The sequence below is a fragment of the Heterodontus francisci genome, chromosome 11 (assembly GCF_036365525.1).
Source record: "Heterodontus francisci isolate sHetFra1 chromosome 11, sHetFra1.hap1, whole genome shotgun sequence".
Classification (NCBI taxonomy): domain Eukaryota; kingdom Metazoa; phylum Chordata; class Chondrichthyes; order Heterodontiformes; family Heterodontidae; genus Heterodontus; species Heterodontus francisci.
Genome location: NC_090381.1, coordinates 22,324,908 through 22,342,496, shown reverse-complemented (window position 1 = coordinate 22,342,496; position 17,589 = coordinate 22,324,908). Strand labels below are relative to the sequence as shown.

Below are 17,589 nucleotides of genomic sequence, written 5' to 3'. Positions count from 1 at the left end.
AACCCTCCCTGATCACTCCCACAAATACAGGCACCCCCCGATCACTCCCATAAATACAGACAACAATGTCGTAGGGTCAGTACTGAGGGAATGCTGCACTGTCGGAGGGTCAGTACTGAGGGAATGCTGCACTGTCGGAGGGTCAGTACTGAGGGAATGCTACACTGTCGGAGGGTCAGTACTGAGGGATTGATGCATTGTCGGAGGGTCAGTACTGAGGGAGTGCTGCACTGTCGGAGGGTCAGTACTGAGGGAGTGCTGCACTGTCGAGGGTCAGTACTGAGGGAATGCTGCACTGTCGGAGGGTCAGTACTGAGGGAATGCTACACTGTCGGAGGGTCAGTACTGAGGGATTGATGCATTGTCGGAGGGTCAGTACTGAGGGAGTGCTGCACTGTCGAGGGTCAGTACCGAGGGAGTGCTGCACTGTCGAGGGTCAGTACCGAGGGAGTGCTGCACTGTCGAGGGTCAGTACCGAGGGAGTGCTGCACTGTCGAGGGTCAGTACCGAGGGAGTGCTGCACTGTCGAGGGTCAGTACCGAGGGAGTGCTGCACTGTCGGAGGGGCAGTACTGAGTGAGTGCTGCACTGTCGAGGGTCAGTACTGAGGGAATGCTGCACTGTCGAGGGTCAGTACTGAGGGAATGCTGCACTGTCGAGGGTCAGTACTGAGGGAATGCTGCACTGTCGAGGGTCAGTACTGAGGGAGTGCTGCACTGTCGAGGGTCAGTACTGAGGGAGTGCTGCACTGTCGAGGGTCAGTACTGAGGGAGTGCTGCACTGTCGAGGGTCAGTACTGAGGGAGTGCTGCACTGTCGAGGGTCAGTACTGAGGGAGTGCTGCACTGTCGAGGGTCAGTACTGAGGGAGTGCTGCACTGTCGAGGGTCAGTACTGAGGGAGTGCTGCACTGTCGGAGGGTCAGTACTGAGGGAATGCTGCACTGTCGGAGGGTCAGTACTGAGGGAATGCTGCACTGTCGGAGGGTCAGTATTGAGGGAATGCTGCACTGTCGGAGGGTCAGTACTGAGGGAATGCTGCACTGTCGGAGGGGCAGTACTGAGGGAATGCTGCACTGTCGGAGGGGCAGTACTGAGGGAATGCTGCACTGTCGGAGGGGCAGTACTGAGGGAATGCTGCACTGTCGAGGTTCAGTACTGAGTGAATGCTGCACTGTCGGAGGGGCAGTACTGAGGGAATGCTGCACTGTCTGAGGGGCAGTACTGAGGGAATGCTGCACTGTCGGAGGGGCAGTACTGAGGGAATGCTGCACTGTCAGAGGGGCAGTACTGAGGGAATGCTGCACTGTCGGAGGGGCAGTACTGAGGGAATGCTGCACTGTCGGAGGGTCAGTACTGAGGGAATGCTGCACTGTCGGAGGGTCAGTACTGAGGGAATGCTGCACTGTCGGAGGGTCAGTACTGAGGGAATGCTGCACTGTCAAAGGGGCAGTACTGAGGTAATGCTGCACTGTCAGAGGGGCAGTACTGAGGGAATGCTGCACTGTCAGAGGGGCAGTACTGAGGGAATGCTGCACTGTCAGAGGGGCAGTACTGAGGGAATGCTGCACTGTCGGAGGGGCAGTACTGAGGTAATGCTGAAACTTCAGAGTTGCCCTCCTTCAGATGAGATGTGTAACTGAGGAGCAATCTACTCTCTCAGCTGGAATTAAAAGGTCCCTTGCCACTATTCCAATAAAGCCTGTGTGACTTCCTGATATCCAAGTAAATATTCATCCCTCAACCATCATCGCTAAAAGAGATTATCACACACTGCTTGGGATCTTGCTGTGCATACATTTGCTTCTACATTCCCTCCATTACAACAGTGACTGCCCTTCAGAAGTACTTCATAGGCTGTATTGCAATTAGAGATTTTGAGAGGTGCATTATAAATGAAGGTTCTTTCTTTCACAGCCTCTGTCCCATCACCTACATCCCTCCTCTTTTTCCGATAGCTCTTTCGGATCAGCATTCCCCTGGTGTGGGCCTGGATAATGGTCAGAGCATCCAGCCGCTTTCTGTTATCTTGTCGAGCCAGGTATCCCCGGCACTGTGCCTGGAACAGGATCATTCGGCTGCGCGTTTCCTTATATTCTTTAGCAATTTTCCGGGCGTGATATAGTGCCTGTAATCGTTGAAAACCGTGCTTCACCTAGGACAAAAATCACAAATGTCAAAAACAAAAATAAACACTGAATTTTACAGCAAACAAGGAATCATTCAACCCATTGTGTCTGTGGCAACGCTTTCTGGTGCAATCCAACACTAATCCCACTGCCCCACACTCTCCCCATAGCCCTGTATTAATCCAACACTAATCCCACTGCCCCACTCTCTCCCCATAGCCCTGTATCAATCCCAAACTACCCTCACTGCCCACTCTCTCCACACAGCCCTATCCGTCTAACGAAAAGTAAACAACTTGCATTTCTATAGCTTAATACAGTAACATTGTAAAACCTCTCAAGGTGCTTCACAGGGTCGTTTATCAAACAAAATTTCACACTGAGCCACATGGGGAGATATTAGAGCAGATGACCGAAAGCTTGATCAACAAGTAGGTTTTAAGGAGTGTCTTAAAGAAGGAAAGTGATTTTGAGAGGGTGGCAGTTCCAGAGCTGAGAGCCTTGGCAGCTTTAGGCATGGCTGCCAATGGTGAATCAATTAAAATTGGGGATGTACAAGAGCATGTATTGGAGCAGCGTAATGTCTTGGAGGATTGTGTGGCTGGAGGAGATTACAGAGATAGGGAGGGGGTGAGGCCATGGCGGAATTTGAAAACAAGTACGAGAATTTTAGAATCAAGATGTCGCTCAACTAGGAGCCAATGTAGGGATGACAGGTCAATGGAACTTAGAAACATAGACAATTTATGGCATAGAAGGAGGCCATTCAGCCCCTCATGTCTGTGCCGGCCGAAAAAGGGCAATCCAGCCTAATCCTGCTTTCCAGCTCTTGGTCCGTAGCCCTGTAGTTTACGGCACCTCAAGTTCATATCCAAGTAGAGGGTTTCTGCCTCTACCACCTTTCAGGCAGTGAGTTCCGGACCCCTCCACCCTCTGGGTGAAAACAATTCAGCTTAACCCCATTCTAATCCTTCTGCCAATTATTTTAAATCTATGCCCCAGGTTATTGACCTCTCTGCTCTGGGAAATAAGGTCTTCCTATCCACTGTATCTAGGCCCTCCCATAATTTTATACACCTTGCTGAAATCTCTCCTCAACCTCCTCTGTTCCAAAGAAAACAACCCCAGCCTATTCAATCTTTCCTCATAGCTAAAATACTCCAGTCCTTGCAACATCCTTGGTGCTAGTTAGGATAGCAGAGATTTGGATGAGCTCAAGTTTATGGATGGTGGAAGATGGGAGACCAGCCAGGAGAGCACTGGAATAGTCAAGTCTCGAGGTAACAAAAGCATGGAAGAGGATTTCAGCAGAAGACGAGCTGAGGCAGGGGTGGAGTCAGGCGATGTTACGGAGGTGGAAATAGGCGATCTTAGAGATGGCGCAGTTACGTGATCAGAAGCTCATGTTGGGTCAAGTGTCAGACAGTTGTCAGGTCCACTGCCCCACTCTCACCCGATCGCCCTGTATTCATCCAACACTATCCCTACTGTCCTGCAGACTCCTCTGCTACAAATATTTATCCAATTTTCCCTTAAAAGATGCATTGTCTTTGGCTGCACTTCTCCATGTAGCAAAGAACTTCACTTCTCCAATCACCCTTTCGATAAAGAAATTTGCCCCAACTGCTCTCCAACCAGGTGGTTCCAATTTAAATTGATGACCTACAGTGATTCACCATCTAGAGGAAATAATTGAGTATCCATCCGACCAGTACTGTGATCCCCTGGACAGACTCTGATAGGCTGCTGTAGACAGTGAATATAGGAGCAAGACATTACCAATTGGTACTTCTTGCGACTGTGGTATCCTCTCCAGTGACTCTGGATCCTCAAGGCTGCACTCTTCTGTCTCAGGAAGTTCTTCCTGTCAAGGCAAAGAGAAAGAGAATGAAAATGTCCAAGTAAAACCACTGCAAACTTCCAATCAGATTCAAACCTTTCTTCATGTCTGATTTTATTCCTTGCGGCCCAGTGTCACGACTGATCTTCATTCAATTAGACATCTGGAGGTGAGACCACTCTCCTCCAATCAGTGAGTGGGAACAGACTGTCCAGACAGAGTGTCCAGACCACTCTCCTCCAATCAGTGAGTGGGAACGGACTGTCCAGACAGAGTGTCCAGACCACTCTCCTCCAATCAGTGAGTGGGAACGGACTGTCCAGACAGAGTGTCCAGACCACTCTCCTCCAATCAGTGAGTGGGAACGGACTGTCCAGACAGAGTGTCCAGACCACTCTCCTCCAATCAGTGAGTGGGAACGGACTGTCCAGACAGAGTGTCCAGACCACTCTCCTCCAATCAGTGAGAGGGAATAGACTGTCCAGACAGAGTGTCCAGACCACTCTCCTCCAATCAGTGAGTGGGAACGGACTGTCCAGACAGAGTGTCCAGACCACTCTCCTCCAATCAGTGAGAGGGAATAGACTGTCCAGACAGAGTGTCCAGACCACTCTCCTCCAATCAGCGAGAGGGAATGGACTGTCCAGACAGAGTGTCCAGACCACTCTCCTCCAATCAGTGAGTGGGAACGGACTGTCCAGACAGAGTGTCCAGACCACTCTCCTCCAATCAGTGAGAGGGAATAGACTGTCCAGACAGAGTGTCCAGACCACTCTCCTCCAATCAGCGAGAGGGAATGGACTGTCCAGACAGAGTGTCCAGACCACTCTCCTCCAATCAGTGAGTGGGAATGGACTGTCCAGACCGAGTGTCCAGACCACTCTCCTCCAATCAGTGAGAGGGAACGGACTGTCCAGACAGAGTGTCCAGACCACTCTCCTCCAATCAGTGAGAGGGAATGGACTGTCCAGACAGAGTGTCCAGACCACTCTCCTCCAATCAGCGAGAGGGAATGGACTGTCCAGACAGAGTGTCCAGACCACTCTCCTCCAATCAGTGAGAGGGAATGGACTGTCCAGAGTGTCCAGACCACTCTCCTCCAATCAGTGAGTGGGAATGGACTGTCCAGACAGAGTGTCCAGACCACTCTCCTCCAATCAGCGAGAGGGAATGGACTGTCCAGACCGAGTGTCCAGACCACTCTCCTCCAATCAGTGAGAGGGAACGGACTGTCCAGACAGAGTGTCCAGACCACTCCTCCAATCAGTGAGTGGGAACGGACTGTCCAGACAGAGTGTCCAGACCACTCTCCTCCAATCAGTGAGTGGGAACGGACTGTCCAGACAGAGTGTCCAGACCACTCTCCTCCAATCAGTGAGTGGGAACGGACTGTCCAGAGTGTCCAGACCACTCTCCTCCAATCAGTGAGAGGGAATGGACTGTCCAGACAGAGTGTCCAGACCACTCTCCTCCAATCAGCGAGAGGGAATGGACTGTCCAGACAGAGTGTCCAGACCACTCTCCTCCAATCAGTGAGAGGGAATGGACTGTCCAGACAGAGTGTCCAGACCACTCTCCTCCAATCGGTGAGAGGGAATAGACTGTCCAGACTGAGTGTCCAGACCACTCTCCTCCAATCAGCGAGAGGGAATGGACTGTCCAGACAGAGTGTCCAGACCACTCTCCTCCAATCAGTGAGAGGGAACGGACTGTCCAGACAGAGTGTCCAGACCACTCTCCTCCAATCAGTGAGAGGGAACGGACTGTCCAGACAAACTGTCCAGACCACTCTCCTCCAATCAGTGAGAGGGAACGGACTGTCCAGACAAACTGTCCAGTCCACTCTCCTCCAATCAGCGAGTGGGAATGGACTGTCCAGACAGTGTCCAGACCACTCTCCTCCAATCAGCGAGAGGAAACGGACTGTCCAGACAGACTGTCCAGACCACTCTCCTCCAATCAGCGAGAGGGAACGGACTGTCCAGACAGACTGTCCAGACCACTCTCCTCCAATCAGCGAGAGGAAACGGACTGTCCAGACAGACTGTCCAGACCACTCTCCTCCAATCAGTGAGAGGGAACGGACTGTCCAGACAAACTGTCCAGACCACTCTCCTCCAATCAGTGAGAGGGAACTGACTGTCCAGACAGACTGTCCAGTCCACTCTCCTCCAATCAGCGAGTGGGAATGGACTGTCCAGACAGTGTCCAGACCACTCTCCTCCAATCAGCGAGAGGAAACGGACTGTCCAGACAGACTGTCCAGACCACTCTCCTCCAATCAGCGAGAGGGAACGGACTGTCCAGACAGACTGTCCAGACCACTCTCCTCCAATCAGCGAGAGGGAACGGACTGTCCAGACAGTGTCCAGACCACTCTCCTCCAATCAGCGAGAGGGAACTGACTGTCCAGACAAACTGTCCAGACCACTCTCCTCCAATCAGCGAGTGGGAATGGACTGTCCAGACAGTGTCCAGACCACTCTCCTCCAATCAGCGAGTGGGAATGGACTGTCCAGACAGTGTCCAGACCACTCTCCTCCAATCAGTGAGAGGGAATGGACTGTCCAGACAGACTGTCCAGACCACTCTCCTCCAATCAGTGAGAGGGAACTGACTGTCCAGACAGACTGTCCAGTCCACTCTCCTCTGGTTATAGCTAAGATATAATAGTGATTGAATTGTAATCAGTGTGTGTTATTGAATAAGTAGTGAATCCTGGTGGATTGTTATTGACTGGGTGAATATTATTAAATATCACTCAAGGCAGAATATCTCATATTGCAGAGTGTCACCTAATGAGCAAAATCTACCCTATCAGTGCTATCAGCTAGATTTGATGTGGTTGTTGAGCTTGAACACAATCCAACCTTTGAGTTCGAACATAATTCTGACCTCCGACACTGAACACAGCCTGATCTCTGCCCTTAATCTCTAGATTTGCATTCAGTTCACATCCTGTTACATCACTGAACATCTGTACCAACACAGGGACACAATGGCTGTTAATGTACTGCACAGACTGTATTGAAATGTGTACAAAAAAGCAAGTGGAGTGGTAATTGCACCCAAAGCATTTTGGGATAACTCTGTGCAGATGTTGGAACCCACCTGTCTTTGAAACCATGCATGACTTTCTGAATGAGCAACACCTTTGCTGTCAGGATTCTGTCTCGCTCGAGCTCCAAGGACAAATGGTCATCCTCCTGGAAAGGAAGCAAAGCATTTCAGGACTGGACAGCACGGAGAGTTCATCTCCACAGGAAAGAAATCATCCCCACAGAACCCAGAGCTCATCCCCACAGGACCCAGAGCTCATCCCCACAGGACCCAGAGCTCATCCCCACAGGACGGAGAGCTCATCCCCACAGGACGGAGAGCTCACCCCCACAGGACCCAGAGCTCATCCCCACAGGACGGAGAGCTCATCCCCACAGGACCGAGAGCTCATCCCCACAGGACCCAGAGCTCATCCCCACAGGACCCAGAGCTCATCCCCACAGGACCCAGAGCTCATCCCCACAGGACCCAGAGCTCATCCCCACAGGAAAGAAATCATCCCCACAGAACCCAGACCTCATCCCCACAGGACCCAGAGCTCATCCCCACAGGACCCAGAGCTCATCCCCACAGGACCCAGAGCTCATCCCCACAGAACGGAGAGCTCATCCCCACAGAACGGAGAGCTCATCCCCACAGAACGGAGAGCTCATCCCCACAGAACGGAGAGCTCATCCCCACAGAACGCAGAGCTCATCCCCACAGAACACAGAGCTCATCCCCACAGAACACAGAGCTCATCCCCACAGGACACAGAGCTCATCCCCACAGGACACAGAGCTCATCCCCACAGGACACAGAGCTCATCCCCACAGGACACAGAGCTCATCCCCACAGGATAGGGGAGGAGAGGAGTGGAGCAGCAGGGATATCACTTCAGATCTTGACCAAGTCAGGAATTCTGTGAAGTATGTGTGTTCTATCCCTCTGTAAGGAAAAAAACTCTCCGCGTGCCCCAGGGCCACTGCTCGTCTTCACTCAACCAGGTGGAGTCAGGAGGTGAGGGTGGAAAAGTTTTATTCTAAGCAACTTCCAGAGCTAGCGTACGTCTAGAGAACCTTCATACCAAGTACAGTCAGACTCTTTCACATACTCTCCTACATGCCAAACTGTCAGTCATGGGTTTGCAATAAAAATAAGAAATGCTGGAATCACTCAGCAGGTCTGGCAGCATCTGTGGAAAGAGAAGCAGAATTAACGTTTCGGGTCAGTGACCCTTCTTCTCTTTCCACAGATGCTGCCAGACCTGCTGAGTGGTTCCAGCATTTCTTGTTTTTATTTCAGATTTCCAGCATCCGCAGTATTTTGCTTTTATTATAGTCATGGATTTGCACCTGGTATCAACACTTGTCAGTAAATATCAGAGGAGATTTAAACTCCTACCTTGCATGGAGAGTTCCATGAGCTGTCACAGCTTAGTTCCCAGTTAATGCTGAGCAGGTAGTTGATGGAAAGATTCTCGGACATTGGGGGAACAACATCTCCAGCCCTCCCCTGCGCCCCTCCTAAATAAATCTTCTTAGTGCTGCTCAATTCACCCACCCCTAAAACTGAGAGAGGCAGGAGGAGAGATATGTACAACAGTGAACTGGAGGAGGAAGGGGAAGGGGAGGTGGGGGGGGAGGTGGAGGGACAGGGAATGGAGGGGGAGGGGTGGGAAAGGGGAGGGGTGGGGATGGGGCAAGGGATGGGAGGGACAAGAAAAGGGAGAGGAGATGGATGGGAGGGTGGAGGGACAGGGAAGGGGAGAGGAAGGGAGGGGTGGCAAAGGGGAGGGGAAAGGGAGGGATGAGAAAGCAGAGGGGAGAGGGAGGGGCATGGGAGGGGAGCAGGAAGGACTGGAGAGGAGAGAGGAAAGGGGAGGGACAGGGAAGGGGAGAGGAGAGGGAGGGGTGGGAAAGGGGAGGGGAGAGGGATGGGGAGGGGTGGAGGAACAGGGAAGAGGAGAGGTGAGGGAGGGAGGGACGGGGAAGGGGAGAGGAGAGGGAGGGGCAGGAAAGGGGAGAGGAAAGGAAGGAGTTGGAAAGAGCCTCCAATAGGGCTACTACCTTTCTCCTTTCATAACTCCAGTGGGAGACAGGCAGAGAAGCCAGAGACATGAATTGAACCGGAGACTGCTGGTAGCTCCATGAAGCTCCAGAGCCTCCATGTCTTTTCTCCTTTTACATCGGGTGCTGCTATCCTGGGTAACTGCCCACAATGTATATAATCTTGAATCCCAAACCAAACCTCGCTGACTCTGATCTAATGCTTTGAAGTCTGTGGCTTATCAGGACAGCACTGTAAAACACTCCATGGGAACTGAGTGTTGTGATTCAGCTGAGGCCTAGGTCCTGATGCATGTAACTGCTCTGAGACTCCCCACTATAGATACCCAGTGAAATAGACTGATGTAAATGACGGGCCTGGCTGAGAACAGGTTTGCCTGTGACATGTGCTAATGACTGAAAGCCATCCAGCTATGCACAACCTTCAGGAAGATCTTTGTTCTCCCGATCTTCCAGTCTCCATTGTTTCCAATCACGGATTCTGCGATCTGTTTGCAGCACAAGTGGGCATTCTCCTGGAATTATAAAGAGAGGAAGTACACAGTAATTCACAGAGGGAATAGACTGCAATACAAACACCACAGGAAGTGAGATTCACTACATGACTCTACTGATCTACTGGGAATGAGATGCCACCAGGTGTTATAATGGTATAGTACAGACTGTGGCTTCGTTGGGAATTGGTTATATCCTGGTACTGTATTAATTCCTCCTTGTGATTGCTGCTAATGGCTAGAAATTCCTCTGTGGGATAATTTAGCCCAGATGGCAATGTGAAGTTAAAACAGAGGAAACTCTGGTGTGTCCAGTAACCTGGAGTAATAATGGGATCAGTGGAGGACTGCAGTTGTTAAACAGGCTAATTAAAGAGGCCGTAGTCATACACTTCCCACAGTACGGAAAGAAATAGCGCTACCTCAGAGCGAGAGTTAAAGCAGTGCAGAAGGAACGGGGACATGCAGAAGGTGAACTGAAACAAACAAAAAGAGGATGTGGGACAATGGGATAGCTGAGACAAAATGCGTAGAGTGACACAGAGTAAACCACAAAAAATCCTACATAGAATATCTTCAAGCACCATGTAATTGCCCAGTGCACACACTCCTATTAATGCATTTGTGATACCACAGAACTACACGAGAGGGGAGAACTCAAGAACACAAAATAGTTTATGCAGAAGGACCCTCAGTTAGGTTGATCCAATCCTGCATTAATACCAACGCCCACGTCACCTCCTTACAGAATCCCCGGGATGTTCAATGGCATTCCCATCGCTGAATCCTCCACCATCAACATCCTGGGGACTACCATTGGCCAGAAACTGAACTGGGAGTAGCCATATAAATGCTGTGGTTAGAAGAGCAGGTCAGAGGCTGGGAATTCTGCGGCGAGTCACTCACCTCCTGACTCCCCAAAGCCTGTCCACCATCTACAAGGCACAAGTCAGGAGTGTGATGGAATACTCTCTACTTGCCTGGATGGGTGCAGCTCCAACAACACAAGAAACTCAACGCCATCCAGGACAAAACCACCTGCTTGATCCGCACCCCATCCACAAACATTCACTCCCTCCACCACCGACGCACAGTGGCAGCAGTGTGTACCATCTACAATATGCACTGCAGCAATGCACCAAGACTCCTTAGACAGCACCTTCCAAACCCGCAACCTCTACCAACTAGAAGGACAAGGGCAGCAAATGCATGGGAACACCACCACCCGCAAGTTCCCCTCCAAGTCACACACCATCCTGACTTGGAACTATATTGCCGTTCCTTCACTGTTGCTGGGTCAAAATCCTGGAACTCCCTTCCTAACAGCACTGTGCGTGTATCTACCTCACATGGACTGCAGTGGTTCAAGAAGGCAGCTCACCACCACCTTCTCAAAGGCAATTAGGGATGGGCAATAAATGCTGGCCTGGCCAGCGACGCCCACATCCCAGGAATGAATTTTAAAAATCCAGCTGTTTCTAAAAAGAGTCACAGCCTTCCGATTAATCTGTCACAGCTGTCCATCGCCTGAACAGAGTTGCTGTCTGGTTAATGTTGACCCACCTGCAGTACCGTGAATGGATACAATCTTCTGACATTTTGATTAATATCAAAGGTCAATCCCAAGTGAGAGAGTGCCCCCCATGGATCTGATGAGCTGCCTGGTGGTTGCAGGGCATCTATTTTCATGTGTGATTCACTGACTTACTTATGCCAGCACCAGGCCAGATAAACTCACTTAGCAGGATCTAACTATTGATTCAGTGGGTATAATACAGGGTAAAAGACAGAGTGCCAGCAAGCAGGAGCAGCTGGGGAGGATGATGAGCAACCAGGTTCTATCAGTGGGGGGTTGGGTGGGAATGACTGCCCTCAGTGGAGGAGCCCAGGGACCTACACCTCAGGGACCCAGCCCTCAAAAGAACTATGATTCGGAAGCCTTGAGCTCATGTGCAGGCTGTGCAGATACTGTCCTCTCCTGTTGGAGATGGTGATTAAGCTGGAGGAGTCAACAACCATCTCCAACACAATCCAGGAGGTAATCAGAGTATGCACAACATGCTGATGAGTGTGTACCCCCCAGGAGATGTCTGGCGCTATCAGGAGGAGGTACTCAGGGTGATTGTTGCTACCCAAGCTGCAGCCACAACTGCTTTCGTAGATTCCTTGCATGACAGCAAAAAGACAAGACAGTAGCTCAGGGCTTGCCAAATTTAATTGGGCGTATTTGGCCTTCTCACATACAAACCATTAGTCCTTCAGGGTCCATGCTCAGCACAAGAGGGATTCAAGGAGTGGACTGTTTCTTATGACAGGGCTATTGATTATAGCAAGGTTACTGCATCAAGGCACCTCCTCCAATGCCAGCACAGCAGGCAGCTTTTGACCTGGGCCCCAGTAAGCTTTGGACACAAAAGCAATGTGACATCAGTAACAGGCCCTGCAGGGACAGCAGCAACACCTCCATCCTCGAGGGCTCGATCGGTGCATTACCAGCCATCAAACTCCCAACGCCCTGGCAGCAATGCAGCACCACTTGGGAGTAAAGCTTTCAGGACAAGAGGTTGGGAAAGTGATGGGAAGTGATCAGATATAATGAAAAGACAGTCAGTAAATGTGGTAATTTTTTGGGTTGGTGTGTTTGTTATTAAAATGGATGCCTTCTGTTCTCTGTTATTTGGTGATGAATGTTTGCAAAAGTCCTTGACCTGACGGGATGGGAAATGTATGACAGCGTTGACAAATGGTTATCTGAGAGGGATCAGCACTTGCACCCTCCTGAGTGCGTGTATGGAAAGAAACAACAACAGCATTTTCTTTTCTGCAGATGCACTCTTACAACAGGAAACAAGGCCATTCAGCCTGTCATGTCAGTGCTAGCTCTTCAACAGTGGCTCTTGACTCTAAACCCAGTTCTCCACCCTTTTTCCATATCCTTTTATATTCTTCCTTTTCAAATAGTTATCACTTTCTCATCTAAATCGTGTTATAGTTTATGACTCAAAAACCTATTTGCAGGAAAGCATTCCATGTTCCAATAATCCCATGTGAATTTCTTTTTCAGACGTTCCCCCTTCATTATTCACTGATCATTATCAGTCTGTGCCCTTTTGTTACTGATACACAACTAGAAAAAAGTGCTTTCTCATTACCTAGTGTTGTAAAACCTATCGCAACATTGAAAGCCTGTACTAGATTCCACATCTCTATCACTGTAATAGTTCCCATGTTATGAGCATGCCCAGTGTGTGATGATCTGGCCATCTTGGTGTCTGTCTTGTTTTACAAGTTCCTCCCAATTAATAACAAATTTTGGCCACGCAATGGGATTTTAAAGTGCAAACATTTTTGCAGCAAACGGCAGTCAAGACCGTGATGAACAAAATAAGCTCACTCCCAGTGACCTATCTGCTAGGATGGTGAAGATTGAACTAGATTGTGTTGAGCCTCATTGTTTCTGAAAACGTGTGGCTGCAGGGTCCTAGTGTCCATCTGATTCAACACTGACTTTGGTGGGTTTGATCGGATTAGGCTGGCTTAAAGGCCTGCTCTGGTATGCAATTGAAACCCGACCCGAGCCCGACAGAACCACAACTAACCCGAACCCGACCTGACCCGAGTCCTTTGATTTTTTTTCCTGACCTGACCCGACTACTGGAATTAAGTTGATTATATCAAAGAGGTTCTGCTCTACCTTGGATGGAATCGCTCACTGCAGACTAGTGCGGAGTCCTGATGCACATTTCCCGCCTTAACATCCTGGCTGTTCAAATTTTGAAGCTTTTCCCCCCCTGATCAAAAGGCAGCACTGTATCCGACCCAGCCTGACCCAACCTGAGCCTGAATGCTGGACCCGGAAGAGAGACCCGACCCAACCCAAACCCGACACGTCGTCGGGTCTGGTCGGGTTTGGGTCGGGTAGCCATGCTCTAGGCTGATTTAGCTTCTGTATCACTGTTACAGACAGACACAGTAAAGTGTTTACTGGGTCACTGTTATATTTTAAACCGGGACAAAATGGCTGCACCCACAGGATACATTGGAAGGCTAGGAATGTATGAGGGAGCTCGCGAACCATTCAGTTCAGACATTGAAAGGATGGACCTGTTCTTCAGAGCTAATAATATATTAGAACTCAAAGGTTAAAGTGAAGAGGCCCAGACTCAGAATAAGGCAATTCTTGAGTGCAAGGAAGAAATTTTGTCTACAGAGATTAGGCTGGAATTGTATAGCACGCCAACAAACCTTCTTGCTCCTAACTAGGCAAAAGATGTGCCATTCAAAATAATTATCAACAAATTGGAGGAATATTTTAATCCTAAACCACTAGAGATATGGAAAACTATTAATTTGGAACCAGAAAAGTAGCAAAACAGTTGGTGAGTACATTGTGGCACTGAAGAATTTATCACTATGTTGCAACTTTGGTACATTCTTAGACTACATTACAAGACAGATTCTTGTATGGATTGGTGGATGAGAGAACCAATCGAAGTTACTAAACACACAAAACCTTATATTTGAGCTAGTGTGTAAGACTGCTTCTACCGTGGGGATGGCATCAAAGAATGCTCAGGAATTTCATCCAATGTAAGTGATTAGTACAGCTTCTATACACTGTCAGAAGGCTTCTGCCAAGTCTAAAGTGGGGAGACCTGATCAGAAGACTGCTGTTGATAAAAGTTTAGTGACTTGTTATTGCTGTAATGGCAACCACATGACACAAGCATGTCAGAACTGAAATGCCAAATGCTTCAATTGCCAAAGGAAAGGCAAAGGTCAAAGTAGGAGAGGAAACTCATTCCAGCAGTAATGGAAAACAGCGATGTTACAAGGGTGGAGTTCACAATCTTGAAGTGAATCCAGAGTGCTTAAGCAAAGAGGAGCTAGGGTTGTACAGCATTTATGTCACTAGCACTCATTCAAATTACAGGGACTTTTGTACAAAGGTGTTGGTAAATCAACAGTACACCAACATGTGCATCAATACTGCTGCAGATTGTCCATTATAAAGAGAGAAATTCAGTGATATACCTCTAACAGAGCACAGTTCAATTGAAAACCTACTCTAGTGAGGTGTCCAAAATGTGTGGTTAATCATGGGTTGAATTTAATGGCGCCAGCGGGGCTGCCAGCGCTGGGCCGCAAAGGCAGGGGGATTCCTGCCTCAGCCATTTGGAGCTCCCCGGTGCGACTCTACGGTGCCGAGGCAATTAACAGCCCGGCGCCAATATCACCATCCCTTTAAAGATGGGAATTCCGCCTCCAAGAGCTGCCAGCCAATCACAGAGCTGGCAACTCAATAGTATCGGCAGCACCACCAGGAGCGGTGGCCACTTCTGGTACTGCACCATGCCTTGGACCTAGGCCCTGCACTGGAGACTGCGACCTGAGGAAAAGTGAGGTGGGATCGCTAGGGGAGTGTGGGTGGTGAGTACAAGGGGAGGGGGGGGGGTGCCCAGGGAGGTGGGTTGTTTGCTGGCAGGGGCCCACATGAGACACAGATTGCCCACAGAGGAGGGCCCCCCCACCCCAAGCCAGCAGAGAGGTCACCTCATTTTATTGAGCGACTGCCCCGTGTGGTGGAGGTCCCCCTGCTGCAGGCTTAATGCCAGTGGCGGCAGGAAGAGGCCCATAAGTGGCTGTTAATCGGCGTCTTAAGGGCCTCAATTGGCCTCTGGGTGGGAAGGCCATCGTCGGCCTACCTCACCCCCAACTAAATTGAGGTACAAAGGGAAGGTAATGGGCACTGCACCCTTGCCTCCCATTGCGATTCTATGGGCACCTCTCCACCTCCTAGCCCTCCTCTGGGAGGGGCCCATTAAATTCAGTCCATGGTGTACAATGTCCAATATAGGGCCAGGTCCCACAAGTTAACCATTGTTTTAACGAGATATGTCAACAAACCAACATTAATGGGAAAAGACTGGCTTTGTAAGCTGAAGATAGACTGGAAGCATGTTTTCCAAGTTGAGACGACCAAGAAGCTTGATCAGCGATTGAATAGTTACAGCAACATTTTCGAGGAAACCTATGAAGGTATAATCGGTGGGAATGTGCACATTCGAAATAGGCCTGATGCAACATCAGTATATTGTAAGGTTAGGCCAGTTCCTATGCCCTCAAAACCCAAGTTGAAGAGGAGCGAATGAAGCTAGAGAGAAATGGTGTGCTGGTGAAAACTAATCACAGTGATTGGGCAACCCCCAATTGTAACCGTGCCCCAGTCAGACAAAACCATGAGACTACACAGGGACTACAAAGTCACAATCAAGTAGTCATTGGATGATGAGCAGTATCCACTACCGACCACTCAGGATTTGTATGCGGAGTTAGCGGGATCCAAGCTATTCACAAGATTGGATTTGTCCCAAGCTTATGCACAGCTCAATGTGGAATGAGAGAGTCAGCAGTTTCTCATGATAAACGCACATGGGGTTATACTCCCACACGAAGCTGCCCCATGGTGTGAAATCTTCTCCAAAAATCTTCCAAACTACAATGGATAAGATTTTGCAAGGCATGCTGCAATGGTACAAATCAGGTTGATCGTGACTGCAACAGAGGAAGAGAATCTTCAAGTGCTGGATGAAGTGTTAAAAAGGCTCAATGATCATAATGTGAAGTTAAATTACAGCAAGTGTACTTTCATGCAATCTGGCTCGAAAATCAATGAAAAAGGACTATAGCCAGTGAAAGAGAAGATAGAAGCAAACGTTAATGCCCCAAAGCTAAAAGATGTGCCTGATCTTAGATCTTTTCTAGGTATGGTCCAATACTACTCACAATTTCTGCCTGAGCTTGCAACAGTGTTAGCTCCACTACATGAGTTTTTGAAGAAAGATGTGAAATGGGAATGGTCTAAAGCACAAGATGCTTCTGATGCATGTCAGGGAAACATGACCAGTGATGCATTACTTGTTCCTTACCATACAAATTGTGACCTGAAACTAGCATGTGATGCTTCAAACAATGGAGCTGGAGCAGTGATCAGTCATGTCATGGATGATGCTTGGTCAAGAGAAGCCCATAGCATTTGTGTCACATACCCTAACCAAGAGTGAATGCAACTACTAGAAAAGGAAGTGCTTGGAATCATCTTCGGAATCAAAATATTTCACCAGTTTTTGTTGGGTAGAAACTTTACGCTAGTTACAGATCATAAACCTCTAGCAGCTATTCTGGGTCCAAAGTCTGCAATACTGACTATGGAAGCATCAAGGATACAAAGGTGGGCTGTACTTCTCTCAGTGCGACTACAGCATTGAATTTTCTAGTTCAAAGGAGAATGCTATAGCTGATGCATTGTCATGTTTTCCGCATGAGGACTCAGAAGTAGGCTGTGACGATGGACGAGGACTTTCCAACCACTGCAACTGAACTTGCAGCTGAAACTCAGCAAGACCTAGTTTTTTTTTTAAAAAAGAGTCTCTGAACAGACCTTGAATGTTTGGACAGAGTTTGACTGACATACAGACGAGGAACTGAAACTGTTCCACAATAGATGTAATGAGCTGTCATATGAACAGGGATGCATTAAGTGGGACACAGTAGTATGTAGTTCTTTAAAAGATAATATTCTGGCAGAACTTCATACTGAACACGGAGCCAGAAGTTTTGTTTATTGGTCTGGTCTAGATAGTGATCTATAATCATTTGTTAGGCAACATACAAAACATACAGGAATAAGCTGCCAATAACTCCTTTACAACCATGGTCATGGACAGCTCGTCCATTTCAACGAATGCATGTAGACTTTTGCAAAAAGGAAAGTGATAACTTCTTAGTGCTTATTGACAGTCACTCTAAGTGGATCGAAGTGGGTCAAAATACCAATGCTGAAAGGACAATAGACATGTTACGGTCCATTTTTGCTTGTCATGATTTACCCGAGGAGTGTGTCTCAGATAGCAGCCATCAATTTTGTTCTGCTTTGTTTCAGAATTTCACAAAGCAAAATGGTATCAAACATACCCTCACTCTTCCATATCATCTGGCATCAAACGGAGCAGTAGAAAGATG

The 17,589-nt window shown here is 48.9% G+C and overlaps 1 protein-coding gene across 2 annotated transcripts in view; it reads right to left on the bottom strand.

The window, feature by feature from the left end:
- Nucleotides 1–17,589, bottom strand: part of LOC137375134 (unconventional myosin-VIIa-like) — a 348,920-nt gene that overhangs the window by 272,021 nt on the left and 59,310 nt on the right. For both annotated transcript variants that reach the window (XM_068041805.1, XM_068041806.1), the window contains exons 17-20: nucleotides 9,496–9,588; nucleotides 7,077–7,171; nucleotides 3,905–3,989; nucleotides 1,933–2,151 (exon numbers count right to left, since the gene is read on the bottom strand). In XM_068041805.1, coding sequence (XP_067897906.1) covers nucleotides 1,933–2,151; nucleotides 3,905–3,989; nucleotides 7,077–7,171; nucleotides 9,496–9,588 — 492 coding nt within the window. The remainder of the gene's footprint in view (nucleotides 1–1,932; nucleotides 2,152–3,904; nucleotides 3,990–7,076; nucleotides 7,172–9,495; nucleotides 9,589–17,589) is intronic.